Source organism: Primulina tabacum, chromosome 5 (assembly GCF_025594145.1).
Source record: "Primulina tabacum isolate GXHZ01 chromosome 5, ASM2559414v2, whole genome shotgun sequence".
NCBI lineage: Eukaryota > Viridiplantae > Streptophyta > Magnoliopsida > Lamiales > Gesneriaceae > Primulina > Primulina tabacum.
In genome coordinates this window covers 37875536-37896792 of record NC_134554.1, presented here as the reverse complement: position 1 = coordinate 37896792, position 21257 = coordinate 37875536, and the positions used below count along the sequence as shown (strand labels likewise).

The 21257-nt window shown below is 35.0% G+C and overlaps 3 protein-coding genes and 2 long non-coding RNA genes across 5 annotated transcripts in view; 2 read left to right on the top strand and 3 right to left on the bottom strand.

Annotated features, from left to right (window-relative positions):
* Nucleotides 1–21257, bottom strand: part of LOC142544991 (uncharacterized) — a 92802-nt gene that overhangs the window by 19053 nt on the left and 52492 nt on the right. The window lies entirely within an intron of this gene.
* On the top strand, nucleotides 1066–7665 carry LOC142547583 (5-oxoprolinase 1). The gene is made up of 2 exons (XM_075655946.1): nucleotides 1066–1183; nucleotides 3556–7665. The coding sequence occupies exon 2, from the start codon at nucleotides 3646–3648 to the stop codon at nucleotides 7450–7452; it is 3807 nt and encodes a 1268-aa protein (XP_075512061.1). The 5' UTR covers nucleotides 1066–1183; nucleotides 3556–3645; the 3' UTR covers nucleotides 7453–7665.
* On the bottom strand, nucleotides 1292–3683 carry LOC142547585 (uncharacterized). The gene is made up of 2 exons (XR_012820698.1): nucleotides 3554–3683; nucleotides 1292–2094 (listed from the first exon to the last, which is right to left on the bottom strand). It is a non-coding gene; the product is annotated as an uncharacterized LOC142547585 (long non-coding RNA).
* LOC142547582 (oil body-associated protein 1A-like) lies at nucleotides 9590–11509 on the top strand. Its single transcript, XM_075655945.1, has 3 exons — nucleotides 9590–9905; nucleotides 10343–10746; nucleotides 11149–11509. Exons 1-3 carry the CDS (start codon nucleotides 9769–9771, stop codon nucleotides 11325–11327), a joined length of 720 nt encoding a protein of 239 aa, XP_075512060.1. The 5' UTR covers nucleotides 9590–9768; the 3' UTR covers nucleotides 11328–11509.
* On the bottom strand, nucleotides 11259–15225 carry LOC142547581 (auxin-induced protein PCNT115-like). The gene is made up of 5 exons (XM_075655944.1): nucleotides 14947–15225; nucleotides 13471–13668; nucleotides 13165–13337; nucleotides 12668–12770; nucleotides 11259–12136 (listed from the first exon to the last, which is right to left on the bottom strand). Exons 1-5 carry the CDS (start codon nucleotides 15178–15180, stop codon nucleotides 11771–11773), a joined length of 1074 nt encoding a protein of 357 aa, XP_075512059.1. The 5' UTR covers nucleotides 15181–15225; the 3' UTR covers nucleotides 11259–11770.

Genomic DNA, 21257 nt, shown 5'->3' with positions numbered 1-21257 from the left:
TCATGTATTTTGTTTTCTCCTATGGTAAATGAGATATATGTGTCAAGTGGGAGAATGTAAGAAAAAATGACACATATCAAAGGAAGAAAAAAAACGTGTAGGAAATGACGACGACCATTGCCTACAACTTTTGACAAAATATGCGTACGCCGCATCAACTTTAGAAAAATTTAGGCACTCATGCGCTTCTTCTTTTGACTCTCGGGCTTCCGCAATAACTCATCGATGGTATGAGATGTCTATAAATAGCAGCAATTGAGGTTCCTAAGCACACACCTCATAAGAATAATATACACCATCTACAGGTGTGTTGAGTACTTAGAAGGCATCAATCGGAGAAAAGCAGAGAAATTAAAAATTTTCAATGGCCGGAGGTAATGCTTGATCTATTTCCGCATATTATTTATCATATTTATATATACGTAGAAACATGATTTTTTAGAAAAATTCTAACAGTGAACAATAAGTAACTTACAGGAAAACCTTGGATATACTGACACGTGTGCATATTATATCAATCATCTTTTGCAGGCACCAGTTATCTCTGAAATCATTTATGAACCTAGATCGACGAATAAAATAGCCCATAAAATTACAAATTTTGCTTCTTCTATCGTCTCCTTCATATTTTGTATGAATGAACAGTATATCATGATTGATTGAATTTGTAATGAAAAAATTTTGCTTAATAAATTCACTGGCTCTTTTTTTTTAAGATATAATTTCTTGTGATTACATAAATAAAATCAAGCTGTCTAAGTGAAATTTTTGGAATATCCAAAATTCACATCTTTCTTTTTTTAGCCTCTTATATTTTTGCATGAAAATTTAAACTTATGTAAAAAATTACAAATTTACAAACTCATTAAAAATTAGAAAATATGAATTTTATTTTAATTATTGAACTTTAATTTCAATTTTTTTTAACAAAAGCGATTATTGGAAAAAAAAAAAAAATAAATTGGGTTCCAAACTACGCGGACGATGATTTGTGCTCTCCAATAATAAAAATTCTGAATTTAATTTTATTGAAATAAATTATGAAAATTAAATGGTGATTTTTTTTTAATTATAATTTTCTCAGAAACAAAGAATTAGGCTAAGCTTCCACCGTTGACTGTCATCATCTCGCTCGACTTCCTCATCTTCCATTACTATCTTTATGGTGCACACATCAACTCAGGTAGCCGAAATCAAGCTTAACAGCTAATCGATAAATCTTATACATTTTCTTGAGATGTTTGAACCCATTGATCCTATCGCGATTTGAGAATTTATTATTATGTGTTTGTTTTTTATTATCTCGTGGACCCGATTAGTCTTTATTTTTAATTTGCGTTTTGATATGCTTAAAAAATGATTTTTGGGTATTAGTGTGCGCGTAAATTTCCAGTTCATTTGGTGAAATTACTTGGGAGTTGCTTAGAATTTGCGGAAATGTTTGGAAATCATATGTTCAAGTTGTCATATGTTCATTAATATTTTCGGCGCTTAGAGTGCACATATGTTTTCTTCTCTTGTAATTTAAGTTTTCTTTGTTTGTTATGTTCATTTGTTTTGTAAAATGGGTATTCAGTTGGTTCATCGGGGGATCAGAGGTTTTTATAATTGTTATTTTTGAGAAAATGATCGATTATAGGGGTGGTTGATGATGCCGCCATTGCTTTTGTGTTAATGCATTTGTTTAAATGTATTAGTGAAGCACGTTCAATGAAGTTTCCCAAGAATTGCTGTCGCATTACACTTTTTCATGTTCTTTCCATTATTTTATTGAGAAGATTCTTTTTGTCAATTCTTGATGAATTTTCTGAAAAATACTCAGTTGGCTCATCGATGGATCATAAATTTTTGCTCCGTTAATTTTAAGAAAATTATCGATCATAGGGGCGGATGATGGTGCTCGGTGGCTGCTCTGCCCCAGGTCCATTGCTTTTGTGTGGATGCAGTTGTCTAAATGTGTATGTGAAGCATCATTCTAAAAGGCGTTGCCTAGGTGCTACGCGATCGTCCACCGCCCCGATTTTTAGAAAGAAGGAGCGAGCCATTGGGCGCTGTTAAAAAAAGCGACCGCCTAGACTGTCTAGTCGCCGGCGCCTAATGTAATATATAGAATTTTTTTTGTTTCTTAATTTTATAAAAAAATTATTTGACATATTTTTCAATCAATTTGTATCGGATAAAGAGAAAAAATATATCATTGATTTTGAGTTTGATTCTAATATAGAGGAATTATTGGAGAAATATGGAGATGTAAGAGAATAATTAGATATTTAGGTAAAAAAAGAAAAACTGGTGGGAGACAGTCTGTTTACCACTTTTTAGAATATTGACGAGTGATGTGTAGCAAGTTCATTGAAGTTTCCCAATGATTACATCCACATTACACTTGTGCACCTTCTTTCCATCATTTTATTGAGAAAATTTCCTTGGAAATTCTTGATGAATTTTCTGAGAACAATTTGATGAGGGAGTTCATTATGTTATGGAAAGCATTATGACCGATCTGAATCTACGCTCCTTTTTTTTCTATAAAATGCTGTTTTGAAATTTTCAGGTTGTATGCTTTGCCTTTAATTTTTCCTATTTTCAGATTCGAAATCTTGGCTTTGTGTTTCACCAAGACAGCCTTGGCTACTTTAATGAAAGAGTTATGCCCATTGATGAATACAACATGTAACCTTTCAACAATAAATTTATGCTTATAAATTTTGGGTTTTGAGGAAGATTACTATTTCTTCATTTCATTTGTGCTGATGAGATTTGACGAGTTGTCCTAAGTTTGGCTACTTGACTATCATTAAAGGTTTTTGTGTAGATCTTCTTGAGATTGTTACAGGGCTGAGGATCTGTAACTGTAAGTAGCAATTGGAGGATTTCCTTTTGAACTAAAACACACGGAGCTTGAGGGACAAGGATTTAACGCTTGTATGTTTAAATAGGTGATTAAAAGTAGTTACATAAAATGAGTAATTCCATTTAATCTTCTTGTACTGCCATAGCATCTCAAAAATATCTAGCATAACACCAGCAACCATTTATTTTCTTTATCATTTTGAAATAACATAGCTTGGTGTAGAGGTTGATGGAATCAGTTAAAATTACGAAACATTTTATATGATAATAAGTTCCTGATTCCTTGATATGTTTCATGAGCAGAAACTAGTATGTGAGAAAGTATGTATTCCAATCTTTTTAAACTAATCTTGTTATCGCAGCTTTGTCATTTCTTTTTTGTTCAAATTGATGGAAGGCAATGAAATAAATAATATATTCAAATTGTAGAAATGTTCTGAGCTTGATACTCCATAAGCAATTGATGGACCCGATGTTTCCCTGCTTATGCAATTCTTATGCCTGAATCATTTTGATGCTGTATTATTAAATTTGCGTTGTGCCTCATAGTTTCTTTAATTTATTTCACTTTATCACTGCTTTGTTTCTCAACAAGATTCACACTTTTATGTACTCATGTTTGCCACATAAGATAGGCTTTTATACGCGTGTTACTTTTTCTTGTTTATTTTTTCATAATTTCTTATTGCACTATTTTGACAGGTTTCAGTATTTGAAATTCTTCCTGTGAAATATCTGAATTAATTTTGCAAGCAGCATTTGGTGCTTGATTACAAGCTTAGGTGAAAACTAATGGGAAGCATTGATGAAAGAAAGCTTAGATTTTGCATTGACAGAGGAGGCACGTTCACTGATGTCTATGCTGAAATTCCTGGTCTATCTGAGGGACGAGTCATGAAGCTGTTATCTGTGGATCCAGCTAACTATGATGATGCTCCGGTAGAAGGAATTAGGAGGATTCTTGAAGATTTTACTGGAGAAAAAATACCTCGAAGTGCTAAAGTCCCTACAGATAATATTGAATGGATAAGGATGGGAACCACTGTGGCAACAAATGCTTTATTAGAGAGGAAAGGGGAAAGAATAGCACTCTGTGTGACCCGGGGATTCAGGGATCTTCTGCAAATTGGCAACCAGGCCAGGCCAAGTATCTTTGATCTGACTGTATCAAAACCATCAAATCTATATGAAGAAGTTTTAGAAATTGATGAGAGAGTTGAGCTTGTTCTTGATGAGGAGAAAGTAAAATCGGATTCTTCTGGATCAATTGTTCAGGGTGTTTCTGGTGAGCTTGTCAGGGTTGTGAAGCCCCCTGATGAGGAAGTTGTCAAGCCTTTGCTTAAAGGTCTACTGGAAAGAGGTGTTAGCTGCTTAGCTGTAGTGTTGATGCATTCTTACACTTATCCACACCATGAAATATTGGTCGAAAAGTTGGCGATGAGTTTGGGGTTCAGGCATGTTTCACTGTCATCTGCTTTGAGTCCAATGGTTCGAGCTGTTCCTCGGGGTTTCACAGCATGCGTGGACTCATACCTGACTCCAGTTATTAAAGAATATTTGTCTGGGTTTATTTCAAAGTTTGATGAAGGTCGAGAAAAACTGAATGTCTTGTTCATGCAATCAGATGGTGGACTGGCCCCAGAAAGTAGATTTTCAGGTCACAAAGCCGTTTTATCTGGTCCTGCAGGTGGGGTTGTTGGATACTCACAAACCCTTTTCGGGATCGAAACAGATAAGCCCCTTATTGGTTTTGATATGGGTGGTACATCTACTGATGTGAGCCGGTATGCTGGAAGCTACGAACAAGTTATAGAAACCCAACTGGCAGGTGTAATAATTCAAGCACCTCAGCTAGAGATAAACACCGTTGCTGCTGGCGGTGGATCGAAGTTAAAATTCCAATTTGGAGCTTTCAGGGTGGGACCAGAATCAGTAGGTGCTCATCCAGGCCCAGTTTGCTATCGTAAGGGAGGGGAACTGGCGGTCACTGATGCAAATCTTGTCCTGGGATATGTAATTCCTGATTATTTCCCATCAATATTTGGCCCGAATGAGGATCAACCACTGGACCTCAATGCAACTATATGTGAATTTGAGAAACTTGCAAAGCAAATTAATGCCTACAGAAAGAGCCAAGATCCTGGAGCGACAGATATGACAGTAGAAGAAATCGCCCAGGGATGTATAAATGTTGCCAATGAGACCATGTGTCGTCCTATTCGACAATTGACTGAAATGAAGGGCCATGAGACAAGGAACCATGCGCTTGCGTGCTTTGGAGGTGCTGGCCCTCAGCATGCCTGTGCTATTGCTAGATCATTGGGCATGAAAGAGGTACTAATTCACAGATTTTGTGGGATTTTAAGTGCATATGGTATGGGAATGGCAGATGTTGTGGAAGAAGCACAGGAGCCATATTCTGCTGTTTATGGTCCCGAGTCGGTGTTAGTGGTGTCTGACAGAGAAGCAACTCTGTTGAAGCATGTAAAAGAGAATCTGAAATTGCAAGGGTTTAGAGAGGAAAATATCACTACCGAAACATATTTAAATCTAAGATATGAGGGAACAGACACTGCTATTATGGTGAAAAGCCTGTTAAAGGAAGATGGCTCTAGAGGAGATTATGCCGTTGAATTTGTGAAGTTATTTCAACAAGAATATGGATTTAAACTTGAAAACAGAAATATCCTGATATGTGATGTGAGAGTTCGTGGTATTGGAGTTACTAATATACTTAAACTCCAATCTCTAGAGCCTGCTTCTGGGGCCGCAAAAATAGAAAGTTACCACAAGGTTTACTTTGGTAAGGGTTGGCACAATACACCTCTATTCAGACTGGAAGACCTGGCATTTGGCCATGTTATTCCTGGTCCTGCGATAATCATGAACGGTAATAGCACTGTGATTGTTGAACCGGGTTGCAAAGCTGTTATCAGTGAATACGGTAACATCAAGATTCAAATTGAGTCGGTTTATAATGTTGTGGAAGTAGCGAAAGACGTAGCCGATGTTGTCCAACTCTCAATCTTCAATCATAGATTCATGGGAATAGCTGAACAAATGGGGCGCACCTTGCAGAGAACTTCGATATCAACTAATATTAAAGAAAGACTGGATTTTTCTTGTGCTCTATTTGGTCCTGATAGTGGACTAGTAGCAAATGCTCCTCATGTTCCTGTTCACTTAGGAGCTATGTCCAGCACAGTCAAGTGGCAGCTGAAGTACTGGGGCAACAATTTAAACGAAGGAGATGTTTTGGTTACCAATCACCCTTGTGCTGGTGGTAGCCATTTGCCAGATATAACGGTCGTTACACCTGTATTTGATAAGGGAAAGCTCGTATTTTTTGTTGCAAGTAGAGGGCACCATGCTGAAATTGGAGGGATTACACCAGGAAGCATGCCACCATTCTCGAAATCGATATGGGAAGAAGGAGCTGCAATAAAAGCATTCAAGCTTGTTGAAAAGGGACACTTTCAAGAAGAAGGGATCAGTAAACTTCTCCTATCTCCATCTTCTGGTGAATCGGCTCATAATATCCCAGGAACACGAAGGCTTCAAGATAATCTATCAGATCTCCATGCGCAAGTAGCTGCGAATCAAAGAGGGATTTCTCTTATTAAGGAGCTTATCCAGCAATATGGTTTGGAGACTGTCCAGTCTTACATGAACCACGTGCAGGTTAATGCAGAAGGAGCGGTCAGAGAAATGCTCAAGTCTGTCGCGGCTAGAGTTTCCTCCAACTCGGCCAAGGTTCAAGATGGTGATTCAGTGGTCATTGAAGAAGAGGATTTAATGGATGATGGATCTGTCATACATTTGAAACTCACGATTGACCCCAAGAAAGGAGAAGCAATTTTTGATTTCTCTGGGACGAGCCCAGAAGTTTATGGAAATTGGAATGCTCCAGAGGCAGTAACAGCTGCAGCTGTTATTTACTGTCTACGCAGTTTGGTGGATGTCGACATCCCTCTTAATCAAGGGTGCTTAGCTCCTGTAAAGATATACATTCCTCCTGGTTCTTTTCTATCGCCAAGTGACAAGGCAGCAGTTGTCGGAGGTAACGTATTAACTTCTCAGAGGATAACTGATGTGATTCTTACTGCCTTTCAAGCTTGTGCTTGCTCTCAGGGTTGCATGAATAACTTAACCTTTGGGGACAATACTTTTGGCTACTACGAGACAATCGGTGGTGGATGCGGGGCTGGTCCAACCTGGGACGGTACTAGTGGAGTCCAGTGCCACATGACCAACACTCGTATGACTGATCCCGAGATTTTCGAGCAAAGATATCCAGTTCTGCTTCATAGATTTGGATTGAGAGAGGGTAGTGGTGGTACAGGATTTCATCGAGGAGGCGATGGAATTGTTCGGGAGATAGAATTCCGACGCCCCGTTGTTGTTAGCATTCTTTCAGAAAGGCGTGTACATGCCCCGAGGGGACTAAAAGGAGGGAAAGATGGAGCTCGTGGGGCAAATTATCTTATCACGAAAGACAAGCGGAAGGTTTTTCTTGGAGGGAAAAACACAGTTGAGGTCCAAGCTGGGGAAATTCTCCAGATTTTAACTCCTGGTGGTGGTGGTTGGGGCTCATTCTGAAGCAGTTTCTTAATATCTTTTTGAAAGAAGTGGGAGGGGCTGGCAACCCTTTCCCCTGTCTGTTTCATGTAAGGATTGAACAATAAATTTTCTTCTCTTTCCAATATGTTGTTTTTTCCTGCAAATAATGGTGAGTTTAGCATAGAAATCTTATTACTGAAGACTAATGAGTTTCCTACACACAGAGAAATATATATTATTTGGATTTTTTCACCATTTTATGCACATTAGTAATCAACACCATTTTCCTCATCCATTTTCTTTCCTACCTGCATCATCAAGGAAAATTAGTTCTTTTCCTGTATCTTTTCTTTTCTGTCCATGGCTGTCATATAATAGATTTCGAAAAATGCAAAAAAGTAAAAAAATAAAATAAAAATTACAGGAAAACTTTTGTTTGAGCTTGCATGGAACATTGTTTTAGTATCATAATTAAAGTTCTTATTTAGATTAAATTATAATGAGTCACAACAAAATTATAACGAACTTTTAAAAATATCTACTTTAGTAAAATGTCATGGATAATAAATGCGTCTTTAAAATATAAAATGAATTAATAATTTAACGTTTTGACTAGGTGTGTTCAATTATGGTTTGATTCGATTTTAGATAAAATTTTGAACCAAACAATGTTTTTTTTTTTATTACTCAACCAAACAAAACCATGAATTTTTATTTAGTTTGGTCTGATTTGGATGACTAATTTTAATATTTAAGTTTTATAGTAAATTAATGAAGAAAGTATTGTAATTTGAGACATTTGATAGAAATTGAGTAAACATTTTATTTACTCATGGACTATAGTGATTATAAGTAATAACCATACATTAAATACTTATGGAGATTATATAATTTTGTAAAGTCAAAAACTTATGTGAGATGGTCTCGTCGGTCGTATTTTGTGAGACGGATCTCTTAATTGGGTCATCCATGAAAAAATATTATTTTTATGTTAAGAATATTACTTTTTATTGTGAATATCGACCTTTTTATTGTGAATATCGATAGGGTCGACCCATCTCATAGATAAATATTCGTGAGACCATCTCACAAGAGATCTACTCTTTCGTAAATTTATTAAAATAAATTTAAACTTTTAGGATTGTAATTATGTTTATTTAGGCTAAATTTGTAATAAATAAATTATCAATCTAATTACATTGTTACAAAGCTCACATAATGATAGAATACAAACTAAAAATCAAATAAAATATCCAAATGTCTAATAAAAATCAAACTAAACAAACAAAATTTATCGCGTAATCTATCTTATATATTAATTTTATCGATTTTGATCTGTTTGACTTGATTTTTTTTTTTTATTTTTATCTAAATCTCGAATCATACTAATTTTTACTGTTTGATTAATTTTAAATTCAAATTCAAACATTGAGAGTCTAAATTGATTCGGTTCCAAAGACCTAAAGTTGTGAATATTAAATTTATCTTAAAAATATAATTTTTTAAACTTGTTTTTAAAAAAATACAAGGGCCATCCAATTGTTAATGATCCACGTGCAACAGCCCGTTTCATTTCCGCCTAATTTTGTTATTTAACAATAATTAATTAAAAATCCTCTTACTATTCACATAAAAAATATTCTTATTGGTTAATTTTACGGAACAAATTTTTATTTGAGTTATCTTTAAAAAATAATTATTTTTATATCAAAAATATTATTTATTATCGTGAATATGAACATGATTAACTTATTTACGAATAAAAATATTTGAGACTGATAATAAATTTATTAATATATTTAATGAACATGTAAAGCCACATTTCACATTTTAGTGTCACGATGTCAAGTTTGAGATGGGAATTAAATTTTTTCATGTAAAAAAAATTATATTTTGTATTAAATCACAAAAACATCTTATTTCCAAAAAAGAAGAAAAAATGAAATCTATTTTATGCAGAACTAGGTCTCTTGTAATACGGTCTTTCGAATATTTAACGGTGAAATGAGTCAATTTTGCCGATATTTATAATAAAAATTAATATTTTTTAATCAAATAAGATATCTTTCTCACGAAATAATAATATACTCAGAACATTTCCCACAAATTTTAATATTCACGCAGAATACAAGCGCTCTCTGGTAGTCATCCCAGAGGAAACACCTAATCAGCCTAACTCGGGATTCCATCCGCCATGTGTCCCCACGCGTCAGTCTGCATGAATTTATCAATCTTCAAAAATCGTTTATAAATCTTAAAGTTCAAGAAAGTAAAAGAAAGCTCAAGAAATTTTACGGGAAAAAAAATAATCTTGAAATCGGTTCGCAGAATACAGTTGATTAAGCTACTGTAGCCATGGAAGGAGTGCACATTCCGACTCATCCCGAAGTCCCCGGCGAGCCAACGCAGACTTCAACCGCCCTTCTTGAGAAGGCCACCGCCGCCATTCAAGGCTTTGGCCCTGTCAACAAGATCCACCAGCACCTCTGCGCGTAACTCCCTTTTACTTAAATCCTTGTAGTTGATCTCTTCTAAATTGGGTGAATTTTACAGTAACATGTTCTTAAAAGAAATTAAACCGTTTATGATTATAGGTAAGATGAGAAGAAACTTGATTGTAAAATGAAATATGGATTAGTGGGATATTGGAATATGAAATCTTAGGCAGAATTTGTTCAATACGAGGCATTTTGATTAAACTTGTAACATTTTCAGTTTTTGGGATAATACTTGTATAGTTCTTGCATGGTTGAATTTCGTCCAAGACCACCTGAATTTGATTCAGTGCGTAACATTTTCTTGGACCCTTTTAGAAAAATATTCATAAAGTTTGATCCCCTCGAGGTAACATGAAAACAAATTGTACACTAAAGTATTCTATGTCAAGAATTTGATTGTGGCCATTTAACTCATAATCTTGAGTATTTAGATTTCATTTCTACGCGCACGACATGACTCGACAAGTGGAGGCGCACCATTTCTGTGGACACCAGAACGAGGAATTCAGGCAGTGTTTGATATACGACGGGGAAGGCGACAATGCCCGTCTGATCGGGCTCGAGTACGTCGTGTCGAAGGATCTGTTCTCGACTTTACCCGAGGAAGAGAAGAGGCTCTGGCACTCACACGAGTACGAGGTTAAGAGTGGCTTGCTTTTCTTGCCCACCGTCCCCGGGCCGGTACAGCGGCAGGATCTCGAAAACGTGTGCAAGACTTATGGGAAGGTGTTCCACTTTTGGCAGGTGGATAGAGGTGACGATTTACCTCTTGGGATCCCACAAATTATGATGGCTCTCACTAGAGATGGCCAGCTTAATGACAACCTTGCCCAAGGTATTATATTGTTTCGATTTAGTACCGTCTGCATTTCATTTATGTGTCCCATATTGAATGTGTGAAGGATATAGCCATGATATATCAGTTTAGAACAAGATTAGCTATCCGATTTCGATAGCAATTCGGTCAGTTCTTTCGTGGAATCTTTATTAAGATTCAGTTCAAAGTGATATTAAATAAATTTCTCCCCGTCAAATGAGAAGAATTGCGTTTTTTTCTGGTGCCATTAGGCCTTGGAAATAAGTTATTAGGATACAAATGGTGAGTTTCCTATTCGTATTGGAACAACATTCCTAGGTGGAGACTTACCCGATTGATGGTGTCTGAACTTAACTCTATACTAATTAGATGCACATTGTTTGTGTTGCAATTTGATTATTCTGAGAGGTTGATACACAGATGTCGAGAAGCGCTACAACGTTTCATTCGCAAAAGAGAGGGAGAATCGGGCGTACATGGAGGGCCCTGCTGGCGGGATAGATCCGATGGCGAATGGGGGTGGACAAGGGCTTCGGACGGTGCTCAAGGAGGTCGATTGTAATCCGGCGACTGGATCAACAGCTAGGGTCTTCGTCTGATTTTTCATAGCCGTGCTTGGTACTTCTGTGTCGAGTCCCTGTTGTTTTGTTCTTGGGCATGTATATAGGTTTGCTCGACAGGGCAATGGATGAAAATGAAAATCAGCATATGAAGAAGTACGACTTGTAATTAACGTACGAGTGTATATGTTTGCATATGAAAAGAAACAAACTTCTGTAAATGCACTACATTTCCAGAGTATATAATTCCAATACAAATAACGACAGAACTTTGCTAAACTCAATGGTTTCATAAACATTACACACGAAATAAACCTTGCTGAAAACATATTACGCTTGGCTCATATCATAAGATTCGGAATCAAGAACTGTGCCTTGAAAAATCTGTGAATTTACCGCCAAGTAAAATTATTGGTTATCCACGAGTTCAACTGAAAACTTGTACAAAACGCCACTTTTTCGCCTCGCCAGGACGCAGGGAATCAGACCAAAGCCTCTGCTGAAGACCCTTCCATTGATGTCCACAGTGGTAACGGAGGTGTCTCCGAATTCATCCAAGTTTGTGACATGAAGGCATGCCTGTCACCTTTAACGATATCAACGGTGGTGTAAGACTCGAGTTCGGCCTTGTCAGCCGATGTCAAGCTCACCATCAGTGCTCCAATATTCTGGTCGAAGTTGTCAATCTTGGTGGTGCCGGGTATGGGGCAAACATCCTCCCCTCGTTGGAGGACCCATGCTAGTGCTAGTTGAGCGGCGGTGCATCCTTTTCTGTCTGCCATTTCGCAAATGCGGTTGTATATATGCTTGTTTTGCTCAAGATTTTGCTTCTTGAATCTTGGAAATCTCTGAATATTGGAAAAATTTATCAGTACAAAGTGGAGAAATTGAAATACTATTCGCACTCTTTTTAATGTCGCACAAATTTCACTTTATGAATAAATTGTTTTTTTACGTAAAGTAAGTGAAATGAAGTGTAATAACATTGGGGTGTAATTTAGAAAAGTATTTTTAGAAACAGCTTAATCAAAGTGGATATAATTGGATTTGAAACAATATATATGTAGATTACTTTCTTAATACTGGGTCGATCTCATGAAATCTATGTCGATCGTCAGAATCAAATGAAGGTGTATATATAAGGCAAAAACTTGTGTGAGACGGTCTCACGAATCATATTTGTTTGACAGATCTCTTATTTGAGTCGTCCATGAAATACTCTTTTTATGCTAAGAGTATTACTTTTATTGTGAATATCGATAGGGTTGACATGTCTCATAGATAAAGATTCGTGAGACCATCTCACAAGATGATATATAATCGAAATCACCTTAATATATCATCTTTGCCAGCACTTGACAGTAAACAATTTGACAAACCTTGCGAAAATCACTCTCTGCCAAATCCTGAATGAAGCTAGGACCAGCCGCAAGAAAACCACGTCCAAGAGGACTGTAAGCCACAATCCCAATACCAAGCTCCCTAAAAACCAATTATCTAAAATATATTAATAAATCTAAATGTGAACCACTCCAAATATTATAAATTAAATCAACTTATAATATGTAAATACATGATACATTATTATTATATTGAAAACAATTTTTTTTAATAATGTTTTTCTCTCTGTAATTTTTGTTGTCAAAATTGTCTAACTCATCATGTACTAGTCAATTTTTTGACAAATTTGCTCATTTTTTTTTTGGGGCGCACGCTGATATAATACTGTACATGTGAGTCAACGTTTTGTCTTCGCCACATCAGTGCTACTTTGATAAAAATAACCAAAATTGCAAAAAAGAAAAATAACTTATTAGAATTGAAATTTGACAAAGTAAAACGATCAAAATTACAGGGATACAAATATGTTTTGTACCTGCAAGTGGGAACAATTTGTTCTTCTAAATCTCTAGACCACAAAGACCACTCTGTCTGAACAGCCGTCAGTGGATGGACAGAATGAGCCCTTCTGATGGTTGAAGCCGATGCCTCCGATAGCCCTATGTGTTTAATTTTCCCCTCTTCGACAAGTTTCTTGAGTTCCCACATCTTAGGAAAATCATGCACAAACTAAATTTAGTGATGAGTTTTTTTAAAAAAATAAAAATAAAAATAGTAGGGTATTATGTAGAGGTAGAAAAAAAAGTCGAGTCGAGTCGAGTCGACTTTACGATTGACGAACCGTGACTTCGATGGGCACTTGAATATCGATCCGATGAACATAATAGAGATCAATGCAATCGATATCAAGACGTTTCAAGCTCGCCTCACATGCTTCCCTGACATATCTGGGATGGCCTTGAATTTCCAATTTATCATCCTTCAAACGTACCCCAAATTTAGTAGCTACCTCTACTTTCTCTCTCTCTCCTTTAAAAGCCTAAATAATTAAATAAATTTTTAGAATAATGTATATTTAATTTCAATGGTCACAAAATAAGAAAATAAATATAATTATGTAAATATAATCCACACACATATACGTGTATAAATTACACATGCCTCGTTGAAAGTCCAATTAAATACACTAATACTCGAGTATGATATTGAGTATATTTGAAATCCATCATAGTTGGTACTAAATTAATAAAAATAAATAAGACAGACAAGTATTTATTTACATCAAAATCTGTCTGTGTTCAAAATTATGAATTTTTGATAATAATAAAAAAAAGATATATGAATTATTTTTCTTTTAGAAATATTAAAATTTTGAAAGTAAAGAAAAAATATATAAATAAAAACTACCAAATAATAGGGTCCTATCGGAACCCACCAAATTGTCAGCTTGGGCTCGGTTAGACGGTTACTGGCCATAAGGGCTTGATGGAGAATTCAATATCCGGTTCGAACAGAGGAAGTCATGGAAGAGAATTTTTACATGATTAAATAAACGAATAATCGGGCTGGAATAGAGGCGAGTCATACCGAATACTACTCATGTCCGACCCAAATATCCGATTATATATGATTTTTCGGTTACTGAAGTTATTTCCGATATGTTTTTGTTTGATCGGATGAAATGAAATAAAAATTATTAATATAGAGCTGATATTATTTTGGTGATAATTTGTTTATAATCTTATTATTTTTTTAATAAAAAATTCCTCGTTGTTCTCAAAAATTTAGTAAATATTTATATCTTACTCGAAATAATCCAAATTTGAGAAAATATAATTATAGATAGTAATATGATATTTAGGTAAATTATAGATATCTAATTTTTCAACGGATATAAGATGAATATGAGGATACATATGAATATAATAAAATAAATATGTTGATAGAGTATATGAAATCTCACTTAAACCCGACTCATTGTCATCGATATTCACCATAATATCAACACGTTTATTGAGGAATAATGATCTTTAAAAAATTATATTTACTCTAATACTATAATATGAGGGTGGTTTTTCCATACATAATTATTTAATTTCAAAAACTGTTTTTTTTTAACATGATTTTATCAAATGTATTTTACTTTTGCAAAATTAAAAGCAAATCTTTTCTAAAAAAATTAAAAAAATCTGAAATAACCAAAAAAAAAAAAAAAAAAAAAACAAACATATCTATTAAATACGTAAAATTCAATAATAGACAATGAAGCCTCAAAAAAACAAACCCTAGACAAAGAGGGGGCGGGCGGGCAGCTCACCTTGCCTAACAAAATCTCGTTGGTGCATGGCCCGTAGAAATCCGATGTGTCGAAAAAAGTGACACCGGAATCGATGGCGTGGTGGATTAGCTTGATCATTTCGGGCTCGGGTTTGGGTGGACCATATGTCGCAGACATGCCAACGCATCCCAACCCGATTTTCGACACCTCTAAGCCATTCGAGCCCAATTGGATCCTCGGCACGGCCATTGTCATGGTCATATGTAAAGCCATTTTCTTCTTCCGACCCTTTGTTTTGAAACTAAACTGGTCTCCCTTTTCTGAATATATATAATATCACCAAGATTTGCATTTTTTTGAAAAAAAAATATCTCCTTCAATAATTCAATTTTGAAGCAAATAGTATCTGGCGACAGTGTACATTGGATTACGAGCCACGTGTTTTATCGACTTAGCATGATGAGTATTGCATGTGTAAATTTTGTATAATTTTGGAAATAATATGATATTAGCTCGGGTAGATCAATTTAAGATATTAAAAGATTTTAAAGTTTAAAATTTTAGCCCGGACGGAGCCATATTTCTGGCTTGACCACTTGCTATATTTGCATGCATTATATTACACGTTTCTATTAGGGATGTAAATGAACCAAACCGTTTGCGAGCTATTCGAAGCTCGGTTCGATAAAAAGCTCGTTTGAGTTTGTTTGTTAATCATATCAAGCCAAGCTCAAGCTCGATTTTGAGCTCGAAAAATTAATCAAATCAAGCTCAAGCCTAAAGATATTCGGCTCGTGAGCTCACAAACATGTTTGATAATAGGCTCGCGAGCTCGAGCTCGAGCTCGGCTCGTTTAGGTGGCTCGTAAGCTTGAGTTTGACTCATTTATTGAGTTGACAAATAAAAATATTAGTACTAATATTAATGGAAGGAATTGAGCACAAGACAAATAAAAATATTAGTACTAATGTTATTATGAACTTTACAGGATACTTGACTAGTTGTTATTAGATATGATTTTGTAATTCCTGGTTTTAATGGATTCTTTGACGTCCTCCCTACTTTCTCATCAGAATTAGTTGAAGTATTAAAGTGGTGAAATTATTTCATTGTTATTTATATGGTGATATCAGTGTATGATGAATATTCTAGATGTATTATTTTGGAATGTTCAATAATATATTGATTTATGTTTTTTACTCTTATTTGTGTCGTTTTAGTTATTTATGAATGAATTTAAATTTTTATGTCTGATTTAAAATTAATTTATAGATATATTTAATTGTTAACAAGCTCGAATCAAGCTCAAACTCGAGCTCAATTTTATGTTTTACGGGCTCGAAAACGAGCCGAGCTCAAGCCAGGCTTGTTAAACATGCTAAACGAGCTATTAATGAATCAAGCTCGAGCCTTGCTTGATTAACATACTAAACGAGCTTTTAACGAGCCGAGCTTGATATTTTCCTGAGCTTGGTAATTTCAAGACAAACCAAGCTCGAGCCTGATAATAAAAGCTCGAATCGAGCTCGAGCTCGAATCGAGCTCGATCCTCGAACAATTTTAAACGAACCAAGCTCAAACCTGATAATGTTTGATTTGATTTGGATCGTTTACATCCTAGTTTCTATATTATGAATATGAAAGGTCATAATAAAATAATACGATGTGACAGAATCGAGCTCGAGCCTCAAACAATTTTAAACGAACCAAGCTCAAACCTGATAATGTTTGATTTAATTTGGATCGTTTACATCCTAGTTTCTATATTATGAATATGAAAGGTCATAATAAAATAATACGATGTGACATTATTGAGAAATGAATTATTCGAAATTAATTTTTTCAATTTTGTCTGCTAGTGGCTTGGATTGTGTCAAATCGATATTCAAGTCTAATAATAATAATAATAATTATTATTTGAGTTTTTCAAGTATAGCCAATTACAAATTTAGAAAATTGTTTAACTATATAAAATTAAAATACAAGAAAATAATATTATATTAAAATATTATTATATAATAATAAATATAACCCAATAACTATTTTGTTGATAAAATATACCAACTCTGAATTTTTTAAGGATTTAAAATGAAACATGTAAATGTACCTAGTTTAGTTTTCGGTTCTCTAATAAAAATTTGGAATTATTTCACTAAGTTTAAAAGTTTTGCACAATTACGTAATTTGACAAAAACTTGTGTGAGAGAGTCTCACGGGTCGTATTATGTGAGACAGATCTCTTATTTGGGTCATCCATGAAAAAATATTACTTTTTATGCTAATAGTATTACTTTTTATTGTGAATATCGGTAAGGTTGACCCGTCTCATAGATAAAGATTCGTGATACCGTCTCACAAAAAACTTACTCATATAAATTTCATTGAAATTTTAAACGTCTAATGAAAATTGTGTTGGGATGAATAGATAGTTTTAAAAAGTATTTTTCAGAATCGTCGATAGAGATATCCAAATTTAATATTCATCGTTCTGAATATATCTCAAGTTGTTCTTAATATGTGTCAAAATTTCAGCTGACGGTTAGATTTCAACTGTCTTCGTAACTAGATTGCGTTAAATCTATACAAGAAAACTATTACTTCTGTCCGACTTCCAAAATTGATCAATACAAACACAAAACCCAATCTCCGTCATCTAAATTGAGTTACTCTATTATGTACGTGTTGACCAAATCTCAGTTGGTTGTCGACGCCATGGTCCCGAATCAATTGGGACCCTTGAAGGCATAGCCGACCTTGGGATAATCCCTTATTAAATCTATAATTTGATCGGTCAAAGTTCATTGATCTATCTACTAGCTAGTCCCCACTCCCCTGTCTCCACTTATTTTCACGATTTTATGTTTAAGAATCTTAGACTTTTCTACATAATTCGTTATTTATTAGTCTATAATATTTGATCTATGTTTTTTCGTGCCCAAACGCAGCGGAAGTTTTAAAGTTTTATTTTATTTTGACAATCAAAATATTTGTTTGAGCACTCGTATGGTTTTAATAAATAAACATACATAGGATGTTTAAAACTTGTACTTTAGTGCATATTCAATTGGCTCCAACTACGTCGGTATAGGCGAACATAGCTCTTGTTGTAAGTCCCTATTCTTCGAATCTCTTTTCTTCAATCTTCGAATTAGGTCCACGACCGGATTACTTGTTTTTTTTCTAAATTGCACTAGAAATTTAGAAAAAAATTTCATTGAGATTAATTAAAAGAGAGGAGGCTCAAAACCCTTTGAATAACCAAAGGTGATGGCCGAAAATTTTGAAGAAAAAGGAGAGCAATTTTTCGAAATCCTTGGTGGAGGCTAGGGTTTCGACATTATAATTGTTAATTGTGTTGATCCTAAACCTAATACACACATATATATAAGTTTAGGGCTTATTAATTAAATTAAATATTTAATGAGATTAATCAATTAAGTATTCTAATCCAACTAGTTTAATTAATTAATTAATATTTTAAAGTCCAATTATGAACCTTCATAATATGTATGCTGGTTTTGTACTCTTACAAGCCTATTATACATAAACTCATTACATTTAATTTAAATCTTTTATAAATTCAACATTTGAATTTAATATTTAAATTATAAATTCAACTTCTTGAATTTATCACCTCTAAAATTTAATATTTAATAAACTCAACATTTGAGTTTAATAATTTAAATTCTCAATTTTATAAATTCAACTCCTTTTTGAATTTATTCTCTCCAAATTTTATAAATTCATAAATTCAACTTCTTGAATTTACTATCTCATTAATTCAACTCCTTGAATTTATTTTTTCAAAATTTAATTATCATAAATCCAACTCCTTGAATTTACTATATCATAGTTTTATGTAAATTCAACTACTTGAATTTATTCTCTCAACGTTTTATATAAATTCAAATCCTTGAGTTTATTATCTCAACGGGGACAAAATAACTCAGTACTTATGTGACCCTCAACGGTTCAGGGATACAGCTAGCCGTGGGTTCACAACTCTTTGTGATTCATGACATAATCCTTTATTCGGGCTTACCCTAATTTGGCTCATTTTATGTATTAACAATTGATCATGAGAATTTCAGAAATCATATTTCTGATTAAACCCATCGAATCATGGTAAGAGCGTTTAGTAGCATCGCCTCATGATTCCGTAGGTATCACTGAGCAAGAACCAGTCGATTATGATTAACGTACAGTACGGTCCTTTCATCTCATATATCCCGATCGAATCTGCAACCATTGGTTAATCGAGAGTTGCATATTAATTCGATAACTATGTGATACATATAAATAGTGGCATCGCATGTATTATTAGAGAACTCCTTCTCTAACGTACATCTTATACTCTGGCCAGAGATTCCACGCACTATTATTTCATCAGATTACATAGGATATCCACACCCGTAGGTGAACGGTGAATCCCCGACTACAATGCACTGGCTCCTACATGTGTCGTAACTGTACCCAATATCGCCACTTGATGACTCTCCTGGAATCAGTAAACGAGTCAAAGCACAGTCCTAGCATATAGAGCCTCAGTGTTGTCCCGGATCGTAAGGACTAGTGGTGCACAATCATAACTACGGACTTATCCTCTCGATGAATGGTGACCACTTGGAAAGTCCGAAGGAGGGTAGTTCGGTATAATCATCATATGACTACCCATCTGCATGTTTGGACATCTCTATGACCTTACCAAGAAACGCGGTACACAACATCACAGATGTCAGTCTCGAGCTCAAGCGACATTTATCCATGTTTTAGGCGGCTGAATCGACTAGGAACGAATTTAGATTTTACAGTGTTTACAAATGAGTTTCAACATCGAATTACGATTCATTTGTATTAAAGTATAATCAAGGTCTTTATCTATGTTTGATAACATAGATATACAGATAAAGAAATAACAAACCATGAAATAATGAATTATATTAAAATAAAGATTGTTTATTACAACTGAGTCAATAAAATCCCTAGCCAACAGTTGGCTTACAGGGCATCTACTCTAACAATCTCTCACTTGCCCTAGAGCCAAGTAGCCAACTACCCATGAACTTTAATCCCATTGCTTCGCGATGCTACTCAAACAATGGTCCTGGCAAAGGCTTTGTAAGTGGATCAGCAATATTATCTGCAGAGGGGACTCTTTCAACTGATATATCTCCTCTTCCCACAATCTCCCTGATGATGTGGAATTTCCTCAATATATGTTTGGATCGCTGATAAGACATTGATTCCTTTGCTTGCGCAACGGCACCAGTGTTGTCGCAGTACAACGGGACTGGATCAACTCCATTAGGAATAACGCCCAACTCTAGGACAAAATTTCTCATCCAAACTACCTCTATGACTGCAGCAAATGCAGCAATGTATTTAGCTTCAGTGGTGGAATCCGTAACAGCGTCTTGCTTGGAACTTTTCCAAGAGACAGCCACACCATTTAGCATAAATAAAAAACCAGAGGTTGATTTCGAATCATCTACGTCACATTGGAAGCTAGAATCAGTGTTGCCTTCCAATTTCAATTCTCCAACCCCACAGACCATGAACAAGTTCTTAGTCCTTCTTAAGTACTTAAGAATATCTTTCATGGCCTTCCAATGAATTGGACCAGGGTTCGCCTGATATCTGCTTGTAACACTCAGAGCGTAAGCAACATCAGGACGTATCTCTATCATACCATACATGATACTACCAATGGCTGACGCATATGGAATATTGTCATCATCTCTATCTATTCATCAGTTTTGGGACACAAAGCTTTAGATAGAGTAACACCATGACACATTGGTAAGTATTCTCTCTTGGACTCTTCCATAGAGAATTGCTTCAAAATGGTATCAATATAGGTGGCTTGGGTGAGCCCCAGCATCTTCTTTGATACATCTCTATAGATTTGTATTCCAAATACATATGATGATTCACCCATGTCTTTCATGGAGAATTTACTTGCTAACCATACTTTAATTGATTGCAGTAATCCTACATCATTCCCAATGAGCAGGATATCATCAACATAAAGTACTATGAATGTCACTGCACTCCCACTGACATTCTTGTATACGCATGGTTCCTCAAGATTTTTAGCAAAACCAAATTCCTTAATAGTGCTATCAAATCTGAGGTTCCAACTCCTTGACGCCTGCTTGAGACCGTATATTGATCTCTGAAATTTGCACACTTTATGCTCACTTCCTACTGATGTGTATCCCTCAGGTTGAGACATATTAATTTCTTCTTTGATGTCTCCATTGAAGAATGCAGACTTTACATCCATTTGTCATATCTCATAATCATATCATGCTGCTATGGCTAGTAGTATTCTAATGGACTTAAACATA